This window comes from Pinus tabuliformis, chromosome 5_1, assembly GCF_031772625.1.
Source record: "Pinus tabuliformis cultivar Carrire ecotype Pingquan chromosome 5_1, CPIR1, whole genome shotgun sequence".
Taxonomy (NCBI): Eukaryota; Viridiplantae; Streptophyta; class Pinopsida; order Pinales; family Pinaceae; genus Pinus; species Pinus tabuliformis.
In genome coordinates, this window is record NC_142305.1 from 740797606 (window position 1) to 740810168 (window position 12563).

The 12563-nt window shown below is 38.0% G+C and overlaps 1 protein-coding gene across 1 annotated transcript in view; it reads right to left on the bottom strand.

Moving 5' to 3' along the window:
* EMB2753 (tetratricopeptide repeat (TPR)-containing protein) overlaps positions 1–12563 on the bottom strand; it is a 333581-nt gene that overhangs the window by 117097 nt on the left and 203921 nt on the right. The window contains exon 9 of the mRNA XM_089432854.1: positions 184–316. Within this exon, the coding sequence (XP_089288980.1) occupies positions 184–316 (133 nt within the window). The remainder of the gene's footprint in view (positions 1–183; positions 317–12563) is intronic.

The window sequence follows — 12563 nt, forward strand, 5'->3', positions numbered from 1 at the left end:
TTTGCTTTGCTACATATATTCATTGCCCAGCAGGCATATCGAGGTGATTCTTTTGTAACCTATTCCTCTATATTTTAATATAAAAGGTAGAACTGTTCTTTAAAAAAAAGTTATATCAAAACTCAGATACATATTTACCATGCTAATTCTATGGTGTCATCTATTAAAAATGGTGTGATATACCTTAGCAGCTGCAGACCACGGATATTCCTCTTGAAGAGATTTGTACAAAGAAGTCAACTTATTAACATGCTCTGGTGAATGCTTCCCGCCCTCTAGTGATAGACCTAGACACTTCTTAAGTGCTTCATGATATCTGGTAAGACAAGAAAAGAAGAGTATAAAACAAGACAACAAGACAAATAATAAAGCCCCAAAAAGTGCTATTCATGACCATCAAAAGTAAAGCCTGCAATAAACAATAGTATCACACTCAGATATTAAACACTACCAAAGATATTGTGTGTTCTAATAACATTTTATTATAAAACAAACAGCATCAATGAAGGAAGTCACTTGAATGAAGTTACTTGGAATATATTTTTCTTTGGTACATATGAAACACCATGCATAATGATGACGACATAACTTTTGAGGCAATATATACATAGTATGTTTTGCAAGATACTCATCTTGATTTGGTTATTGCCAATTGATATTCTATAAAGTATTACAAAATAAACTCATCCTGTCCCCTCATTTTGTAGTGTGCTTTCATCTGAAAGGTGTGAAAAATCATCCATTAAGAAAATAGAATTACTTGTCAAAAATAATCTCTAGAGTATGCTTCATGCAAGTACAGAGGATTGTACAAAGTATAGTTCTACAGAAAGTGGAACTTGGTGATAATACCAAGTATGCAGTCAAAGGTGTTGGGTCAACATCTTTCCAGTTGGAGCCAGGAGGAAATAATCATAAAAATGATGTGTTGTACGTACCAGGTTTGAAAAGGAACCTGATCTCTACTTCATCCATGGAAGACAAAAGGTATAGAGTTGCTTTTGATGATGGACAAGTTCTTGTATGGAATAAGGGCTCAAGCATAGATTCTACAAAGGTGATTGGTGTTCGAGAGGGAGGATTGTACAGACTCCTAGGATGATCAGCTCAAGCATTGGTACATGATAACACCAATCTATGCCATTTGTGGCCCTAAAGATTTGGTCACATACACTACAAGGCTTTGCCAACATTGAGGAAGAATGGTTACAGGTCTTCCAGAGCTCCAGGTAGAGCATGAAGGAGTTTGCAAGGGTTGTGCACTTGGCAAGAATGTCAAGGGATCATTTTCGAGCAGTGATAGTAGGTCCAAGGGGATCTTGGATCTAATACATTCAAATGTATGCGAACCGCTAACAGTATCATACTTGGGTGGTTTCTTATACTATGTGACATTCAATGATGATTTCTACCGGAAAACATGGATTTACTTAATCAAGACCAAGGATGAGGCCTTCAATGGGTTCCAAGAGTTCAAGGCTCAAGTAGAGAACTTGATAGGAAAGAAGATCAAGGTTTTGAGGTCAAATAATGGACAAAAGTATCCTTCCAAGGACTTCATTGTCTTCTACAAGGAAGCAATGATTAAGAGGGAGTTGATAGTCCCTTACAACCCTCAGCAGAATGGTGTTACCGAAAGGAATAATAGGTCAATTGTGGAGTGTAATGTCCTCTACGAATTATGGACGAATGGGACGAAATAGCCTATACAATCCCATAGGCTATAGTCCTCTATAAGGGAAAAATCCCCCAAAATCCCCACTGTGGGGCAAGTTTTGCAACAGCTGGGCAAAGAAACCCAAAGTTGGGGCTTGGAGTGAAGTTTACTCAATCATTTTAGAAAAGGAGACCCCTCTAGGAAATCTATAAATATAAGAGGGATAAATTCATTTTGGGACAAAAAAGTGTGGATCATCTCATTTGTTTCTTAAGCATTAGCTTTGAGGGTTTTAAAACCCCTTTTCTTCTCATCAATTTCAATGGTGAAAGATTCCACCCGAGTTGACATCCTTCTCTCTCCTCTCTGTTTTTGCACAAGATCTCTATTTAAGGCAGCGAATTCTGTAATGGTCAACCTCGGTTTGGGTAGCGAAGTTTTAAGTGACATTAATCCTTTGTTCTGGGCACAATAGAAGGGCAACACAGTTCTTTGTTGATATTGATCTCTTGTTCTGAGCCATGCAATTTGATCTGGAGTTTTGGACAGTCAATATTAAGGCAGTCACATTGCTCTCTCACTGCTGAAGCACGTATAATTATTCTAGATCGAGACATTGAGAATCGAATGTCGAGAATTCAAGGACTCTGTGGCGGACCAAAAGTTGTGGCAATGTTTTGTAGTGGTCGTGCAGCATCCTAGAGCAAAGCGTTGATTTCTCGTGATTAAAAAGCAAGCCCTCCATAATCATTTCGTGGAGGTTTGGGGATAGCATACCTCATCGCTATGGCCATTATAGATTATTTTTGCAGGTTCTAGAGTACGGTTTTCTGCGGCCAAGCCTGGACGAGAAAATTTTGTAGCAGTGTAAGGGCTCAATTCGTGGTTGTGAAATAACCAAGTTTGATCCCCTCAAGCAGTGCGTACTTTCTGTAGTTGAATAAACAGCATACGAAGGGCCCAACCTGTGGCTGTTGAAATAACCAAGGTACAGAATTTAAGAACAGACTCGCGTCAGCAATTTGGGTTAGGGTATTAATGTATATTTCTTTTTTAATTATATTGTGTGGATCTATGCTTCGTTACTATGGGGATAGTACATTGTTTTATGTGGGATTATTGCATTGTGGACTAGAGATTCGAATCCATTGTGTGTCATATTGCTCTATTCATTTTGTCGCATTATTAAGAGGGGTTGTTCAGTTTGTCGCATCATTAAGAGGGTTGATTATAGATTTTGTTAATTGCATTGGATTATTGTGTACTGGAAAAGTTTTATGAAAGACCTAGTATCTTTGTGCAAAAATAATTGCACTAGGATATTACAATGGAATCAGAGCGCTGGAATCCTACCACCCTATGAGTTTTGTGTATGTTTCTAGGAGATACAAGTAACATTACAGTTAGGAAGAGTAAGGTTAATCGCACTGCAGCCATGGAGGGTAAGGAAGAACGAGGAGATCTAGAGACCAAGGATCTCTTAAATGTACCAATACATGGACAGACGGAAATATCAAATTTGATATTACAAGGGCAGCAACAAGGACAACAATTAATGCAAACATTAGCCCAAGGTCAGCAACAACTTGCTCAGTTGGTGACTCATCTCATAGGAAATGAAAATGTTCCTTACAACAACAAAATTAACATGGAAGGGAGTGGGAATCATAACCCTAGTCCTCCTAACACCAGGGAAACCAACAGGAGGAGTCACCGATCGTCGCTTCCTCAATTCACAAATAATCAAGTTGCAGCAAACCAGGAAACTATTGAACCAAAGAGATTGTTGGACGGTCACTTTCAAGAATATGCAGCGCTAGAATAAAACACGCGAGCAGCCATAACTTTCAATGAAGGCAATAATTTTAGATTTAGAAACACACCCAAGGGATATAGTCTAATTTTGATATAATACGCAAGGTGAGTAAACTTTCCTTTCCTTCATTTGATGGGCCATCTAGATGTATAGCAAGAGCCTGAGTGCAAAATTTGGACACCTACTTCAAGCTCAACCCTATGGTGAAAGCAGACGTGATCCAATTTTCCAAATTGCATCTAGAAGGCGAAGTGCATGAATGGTGGTATCATGGTCTAGTAACATTGGGGCATGCCAACATTACTTCTTATGAAGATTTTACGCAAAGGTTGATAGAAAGATTTGACCAGAAGAACCTGAACACCCATTTCAGAGAATTAACACTTGTCAAGCAAACAGGATCGCATGAAGAGTTCATTGTAGAATTTGAATGTATCGCTATCATGGTAACAAATATATCCAAAGAAAGATTAGTCATGCTTTAACAGAGGCTTTATCTAAACCATTAAAAGGTTGGGTAAAAGCATTCAATCCCACAACCCTTCAAGGAGCTATCAAGAAGATTTGTGATATGGGAAATGTAGTAGTCAAATCTAAAGCTCCTCCCAAACCTTTCATTCCCCAAAAGATAAGGAGAAGAAGGCCCCTCAATGTGATTAGCCCAAAAGGGACAGGCTAGATGAGGAAATCTGAAATGAACTAAGGAGGAAAAAGCTATGGTTTACTTGCAGGGAGCCATGGAAACCTGGACATCGTTGTTTAGGAAAGGCGATGATTCATTGTGCTCTCTGACGACGAAGAAGAAAGAGAAGAACCCACACCTAGCAATGATGAACTCATTGAGCCTAGTAGTCCCAAGCAAGAATAGCCACAGGAAGAAGCTAAAGAGGAGGAAAAACCCTGCGAACAAAAGAAATATCAACCACAAGTTAACAATGCTACTCTTTCAAGAACACCCAAATATTACACCTTTCAAGTCAAGGGAGTCGTCATGGGATGACATATCACAACATTGATTGATGGGGAAGGTACACATAATTTCATTGATAAGCATTAGTAGCAAAGAGAGGGATTCCCACAAAGAATTTGAAGGCCTTGATGTAATAGTCATAGATGGGTACAACTTGGATTGCACACGAATGATCCCAACAATGGTTGTATTCACTGGGAAAGCACACTATGGACTATGAAGCATTGGAAATGGAATTTAGAGCATTGAATGGAAGTAAGGAAGTTTTGCAGGGTATGGCAAATGGTGGACCACAGGTCATTGCCGTCATAATGATGGAGACCATTTTTAGGCATAGAGATGTAGCATATGCAGCAGAATGTAGGATTACGAACCAAAATATTCCCAATAGTGACAAATCACAATACAGAGCAGACATTCAACAAGTGTTGGACAAACATGGCTAGGTATTTTGTGATATTCCCCCAGGATTGCCTCCTAAAACAGGATTCGAGCATGCTATAGAACTAGAAGAAGCAACCAAGCCCATAATCACTACACTATATCAACATCCAAAGAAATTCAAAGACAAGATAGAGAAGACCATTCAGGAATTACTAGCGATGGGCCATACTAGACCTAGCTCGAGTCTGTTTACCTCATCTGTGGTTTTGGTGAAGAAGAAGGATGCCACGTGGAGAATGTATATTGATTACCAAGCTCTCAACAAAAAACCATAAAAAACAGGTATCTTATTCCCTGGATCGACGAATTATTGGATGAGCTTCATGGGGTAGTATATTTTTCGAAGAATGACTTACGATCAAGGTATCATCAAATTTGAGTTCGAGAGCAAGACATGCCAAAAACAACCTTTTGGTGCCACTACGAACACTTTGAGTTTTTGGTCATGCCCTTTGGGTTAACCAACGCTCCCACCACTTTCTAATCTTGCATGAGCAATATCTTCAACAAGCAGCTAAGGAAGTTTTTATTAGCATTTTTTGATGCCCTTCTTATTTACAACAAGACATGGGATGACCACTTGGAACACTTGGATAAAATCTTGAGCATCATGCAAGAACAGTCACTTTATGCCAAGGCATCAAAGTATGAGTTTGGATTGACAAATATTCTTTACTTGGGACATATAATTAGTGCAAAGGGAGTACAGGTTCATCAAGAAAAGATTTAGGTAATATTGGATTGGCCCACACTTAATAATTTGACCAAGTTGCAAGGATTTTTTGGATTTGTAGCTATTACTGACGACTTGTCAAGGTGTTCTCTTGATTAAGCGCACCATTAACAGATTTGACAAAGAAAGGAGCATTTAGGTGGACAGAAGAATCAGACAAGACGTTCAACAAGCTCAAAGAAGTAATGAGCTCATGTCCACTCTTGGCCCTTCCCGACTTCGATCAACCATTCATATTGGAATGTGATGTGTCTGGAGAAGGAATAGGGGCAGTCTTAATGCAAAAGGGCCACCCCATTGCATTCGAAAGTTGGAAGCTTCAGGATTCAAAAAGACTTTACTCTATTTATGACAAGGAGATGCTGACTACCATGCACACTTTGGCGAAGTTCAGACAGTATCTGGTGGGAAACAGGTTCACAGTCAGGACACACCACAACAGCCTGCACCATTTCTTGGGGCAAAACAACCTGAACGAATGACAGCAGAGATGGGTAAGCAAAATCCAACCTTAGGATTTTGATATCAAGTATGTGAAGGTAAAGAAGAATGTGGTGGCCAAAGCACTTTCCAGGAAACCAGCAGCATGTGCCCTCATGGCACTTATAGAAGATTGGAAGGCTCACCTCTCAATAGAGTATGCCAAGAACCAGTTTGTCTGCGCACTAATCGATACGATCATTCAAGATGATAGGTACAAAATAACTTATGGGGTTAATTATTATAAGGACAAGATATACCTTGTACCTGAATCCACAATCAAGGAGGAGCTTTTGAAGATCATGCATAACATTCCTTCAATTGGACATCAGGGTTTTTTCAATATGTGCTGCCAGATCCAAGAACAATTCTCATGGAAAGGTCTCAAGAAAGATGTGATGAAATACATCAAGGAATGCATGACATGCAAACATAATAAGGTTGAGCATACACATCCTGTAGGTCTTCTCCAACCTCTACCAATCCCAGGAGAAAGAAAAAAAATAAGAAAATAAAAATTACACAAAAAAAAAAATATGGGAGAGCACCTCAATGGATTTCATCACAGAGTTGCCCAAAGCGCAAGTTAAGGATTGCATCTACACAGTGGTGGACAAGTTGACCAAATTCGCACACTTCTTTGCAATCTTAGCTGATTATTCAACCAAACAAGCAAAATTGTTTTTCAAAGAGGTTATTAGAATTTAGACTACATGAATTGCCGAAGAATATAGTCAAGGATCATGACAGCAAGTTTATGGGCGCATTTTGGCAAGAGTTCTTAAGGCTAGTGGGAACTAAATTAACCCCTAGCACTAGCTATCATCCTCAAACAGATGGTAAGACATAAATTGTGAATAATTGGATTGAGGGGTACCTATGCAACTATGTGGCAAATCAACAGAAGGCATGGATCAAGTGGTTGTACCTTGGGCACCATTACAACAACACCACCTACCACTTATCCATTGGGATGACACCATTCAAAGCTCTATGTGGATATGATGCACTGTCCCTTATTGATAGAATTTTTGGAGAGAGCAAGGCACAATTTACATCACAATGGGCCCATGCATTGTCCTTTCCTTTTGGAGCCATGTTTGCTTGAAATAATTACAATTTGCAAAGAAATCTGCCATTTTAAAAAAATTGGTAGCTAAGCAACATGGAAAACCAAAGCTAAATTTAGGAAAACAAATGCACATGCAAGCTACAAAATTTGATAGCATAGAACTAGACATTTGATAGCATTGATGATAGAAGTTAGAAGTTTATAGATTTATAGCACAAAAAAATTTAATTCATGGACAGCAGTCAAATGAGGAATTTTCAAGTGAAAATCCTTACCTAGAAATGCAAACTAGCATCCTTAGCCTCCTCTTGAAGATGCCAACTCCACTGACAGCTACAAACTATCTCCAAAATAGCTCCAACTCCAACTCCAAGATGACTACTCCAGCAAAAACTCAACACTCTCCAAGATCCCAAACAAACTCACAAACACTCATAAACACTCCAAATCAGATGTGTGAGACAAATGAGAGGGAGAGGGGCCTCTTAAAGGCTTGGAGAGGGTGTTTTTGGAGGGAAAGCACCCTTAGTTTCCCTCCAAAACCCCTAAACCTCTTTGAGAAAGGCGTTGTGTGGAACCTCGGTGCACATGGTTGGTAACCGGCCGGTTCCGTCCTAAATCGGCCAATTCCGTCCTAAATCGGCCAGTTAGGACCATTTAGGGCCCATTACTCGCCATCAAGCCTCTTGAACCAGTATTTTGCTTCGGTTCCACCTAGTGGACCTGCTAACCAGCCGGTTAGACTAGTAACCGATTAGCTATGCCAGTTTTTAAAACTATGGGCACCCATTGCCAAAGATTGGATACAAGAGATTCGAGACATTCTCAAGGTACTCAAGGAAAACATGTAGGTTGCTCAAAATCGGCAAAATATGTATGCACGCAAGCATCGAACGGAATGTAGTTTTGAGATAGGAAACCTCATTTTCTCATGAATTCATCCCTATAAGTAGTCTACACTCAAGAAGAGCGGTGCAAAAAAGTTGAAGCCTAGGTTTTATGGGCCTTACAAAGTTCTCTGGAAGGTTGGCGAAGTGGCATATGAGCTAGATATACCAAGTGACAGCAAAATCCATAACATATTTCATGTGTCGTGCCTCAAAAAGGTTGTGGGATAGCAGGTCACCACCTCTATCGAATTGCCACCATTTGATGAAGAAGGACAACTAAAATTGATTCCAGAGACGATCATGGCGATCATGGACATGCGGGAAAAGAAGTCAAGAGGAAGAGTAATTCTAGAATACCTTATTAGGTGGAATAATTTACTATAGGAGGACGCGACATGGGAAGGACAACGTATTTTGCAGCAACCGAATTTGCAATTGCTTGAGGGCAAGCAATTTTGAACAAGAAGGCTTGTAACGTCATTTACAAATTAAGGAAGAATGGGACGAAATAGCCTATCCATCCCCCTAAGCTATAGTCCTCTATAAAGGGAAAAAACCCCAAAATTCCCACTATGGGACAATTTTTGGGGAAGTTGGGCAAAGAAACCCAAAGTTGAGGCTTAGAGTGAAGTTTAAACAATCGTTTTAAAAGAGAAGACCCCTGTAGTAAATCTATAAATATGAGAGGGATGAATTCATTTTGGGGCAAAAAAGTGTGGATCATCTCATTTGTTTCTTGAGCATTAGCTCTGAGGGATTTAAGACCCATTTTCCTCTCATCAATTTCGGTGGTGAAAGATTCCACCCTAGTTGATATACTTCTCTCTCTTCTCTCTGTTTTGGCACAAGATTTCTATTTGAGGCAGTGAATTTTGTAATGGTCAACTTCTGTTTGCGCAGCGAAGATTTTTGTGACTTTAATCATATATTCTGAGAACAATAGAAGGGCAGCGAAATTCTTTGTTAATATTGATCTCTTGTATTGGGCCATGCAATTTGATCTGGAGTTTTGGACAACCAATATTAAGGCAGTCGCATTGCTCTCTCACTGCCAAAGCATGTATAATTATTCCAGATCGAGACACTGAGAATTGAACATGGGAGAATTCAAGGACCCTATTGCAGACCGGAAATTGTGACAATCTATTGTAGAGGTTGTGCAGCATCCTGGGGCAAAGTGTCAACTTCTCGTGATTTAAAAGCAAGCCCTTTATAGTCATTTCGTGGAGGTCTGGGGGGATAGCAGACCCAATCGTTGTGGCCATTATAGATTATTTTTATGGGTTCTGGGGTAGGGTTTTCTGCGGCCAAGAGTGCACGAGAGGATCATGTAGTAGTGTAAGGGCTTAGTTCATTGTTGTGAAATAACCAAGTTCGATCCCCTAAAGCAGTGCATACTTTTTGTAGCTAAATAAACAGCATACAAAGGGCCCAGTACATGGTTGTTGAAATAACCAAGGCACATAATTTAAGAACAAGGACTCGTGTCAAGAATCCTGGTTCGGGTATTAATATATATTTGTTTTTTGAATTACTAGAGGAGACCCCTCTAGTAAATCTATAAATATGAGATGGATGAATTCATTTTGGGGCAAAAAAGTGTGGATCATCTCATTTGTTTCTTGAGCATTAGCTCTGAGGGATTTAAGAGCTATTTTCCTCTCATCAATTTTGATGATGAAATATTCCACCCTAGTTGACATCCTTCTCTCTCCTCTCTGTTTTGGCACAAGATTTCTATTTGAGGCAGTGAATTTTGTAATGGTCAACCTCTATTTGCGCAGTGAAGCTTTTTGTGACTTTAATCCTTTCTTTTGGGAACAATAGAAGGGCAGTGAAATTCTTTGTTAATATTGATCTCTTGTTCTGGGCCATGCAATTTGATCTGGAGTTTTGGACAATCAATATTAAGGCAGTCGCATTGCTCTCTCATTATCGAAGCATGTATAATTATTCTAGATCGAGACATTGAGAATTGAACATGGGAGAATTCAAGGACCCTGTGGCAGACCGGAAATTGTGACAATCTGTTGTGCAACATCTTGGGGCAAAGTGTCGACTTCTCGTGATTAAAAAGAAAGCCCTCTATAGTCATTTCGTGGAGCTCTAGGGGGATAGCAGACCCAATCCTTGTGGCCATTATAGATTATTTTTATGGGTTCTGGAGTAGGGTTTTCTGCAGCCAAGAGTGCACGAGAAGATCCTGTAGTAGCATAAGGGCTCAATTCGTGGTTGTGAAATAACCAATTTCGATCCCCTAAAGTAGTTCATACTTTTTGTAGCTAAATAAACAGCATACAAAGGGCCCAGTACGTGGCTGTTGAAATAACCAAGGCACAAAATTTAAGAACAAGGACTCGCCTTAGGAATTCTGGTTAGGGTATTAATATATATTTGTTTTTGAATTATAGAACGAACAAAGTTCGTATACTCAGAGGAATGCTCTGATACAAATGTAATGAACAAATTTCGTAAATGCAACAGAATACTCAAAAGATTTCGTATATGTAAATATCCATTATAGGATAGTAATATTTATATAGAAATGTTCAGAATATATGAGATGCTTTGATTACAATTGAGGGTCACGTATATATACCTAGGCAGGTAGCCTTTAATGAATAGTCAAGTCCTTAGAAATACCTCTTCAATACTAATTACCAGATAATTAATCATTATTCATCATCATTATTATTTATATCATTTGTCTTATTTTTATATATATATTTTATTCATAACATTGCCTTCCTCTTCGAAAAAGCTTTGTCCTCAAAGCTTATTGCTTGACAAGGCGTGTCATCTATTTCTTTGTCTTTTAATCTTTTTGCATCTTTCGGATCTCTTCGATTTGTCATCTTTGTTGATACATGATGATAGGATTCTCTAAGTGATAAACAAAATTGACACATTGAGAAGGGATCTAACCATCCTAAATCAATCTTTTGTTGAATCTTCCAATTATTGGAAACTTGCAATGAATTTTTATTATACAACTGGATGGTGAAAACATCTGTATTCTTTGGAATATAAGTCTATTGTTTTTGTTCTGAGTGATACAAATTTGTAGATTGATTGAGATGTTTGTTCTTGTGATTAGGATGTAGATAAGGAGTTATTTTGGTTTGTATTTCCCTTATCATGTGTTAGACAATACTCTGATTTACTTCAAGTTCCGATGTTGTTGAGTTGGTGACAAAATCTTCACTTGGGATTTTCAGCATCTAAAATGCAACATCTGAATGTCTTTTTTCCTTTTTTCTTCACCTGGCTTGTCTTCTTCTTGAGTTGAGATATTCACTGGATCGGTGTTCGTTCTTTTCTTTTCAACTTGAATTCCTACATTTGAAGATTTTGACGCTTCCTTCTCAGTAAAGTGTTGTACTTTGTTTTCCAACTACTTCTTGTCCTTCTTAAGCTTCTTGATTTACATTAGTAATTTTTCACTATGGTCTTTAAGCCAAGAAACTTCTTCAATCTTGTCAACGGAAATTTTGTCAACTTATTTTTGCATATTTTGTAGTACTTTTTTACCTTCTTGAAAAATTACTTTTGAAATATCTTGTATGTCTTCTAGTGTTACTGAATTTGGCTTCAATGTAACATCTTGTAGTGTTATTTTTTTCTTTTTGTATGAAAATGTCAAAAACTTCTTTTTCATATTTAGGATGAAGGACCCTAGAGTTTCCATCCAGGGTGAACCCAAAATAATGTCACCTTGATCGTTCCATAGGGTTTGAACAGAGAATTGCGATGTAAATGTATAATCCCCAATGTTTAATTGTAAATTGGTTATTTCATATTGTTTTTTGTTAAGAAAGTCTAATCTTTCAATTATATTTGACTCGGGAATCACTAATTGGTTTGCAATTTTAGAGTTTATATAATTTACCTTTAGCTAGCGAAATAGAAATAGTGACATTTTTCCCTACAACAGTCCCCTTAATTTTAAATAGCACCGCAGTGCAACTAAATAAAGTTTCTGAAAATATTCCACTGTTGGTTTCCATTTTGCGTTGATAATTTTTCAACTGATATTTTGATTAAGGAATTTATATATTCCTTGTGTGAGTGACCCAGTTCTTCAAGATATATTAAAGTCTCCTTTATTTTCTTCTATAATAATAGTTAGTTTTTTTTTTTTTTTTTTTTTTGAACGAGGTTAGGGTGAAAAAGTGCCTTTTTTTTCCTTATAAATATTTTTATATCAATTAAAAATGTTCCTTCTTTATACTTTCAAAAATTCCACTACGAACTTAGGAGTATAATGCCCTTTACGACTTTTAGGAGTATAGTACTCCTTTATATATTGAATAATTTTCTTTATCCTAAAGTATTATTCTCCAAACGCTATACCTGATTTATATCCTCCTATAATTTTTCTTTTTACATCTATTTACTCCACTTATTTTATAATACATATCTTCCCTAGAATGGCTGGTCGTGGTTTCCATACTGACGTTGGAGATTAATGGAACAATTTTTCCAGTTCGAAAAGTCATGA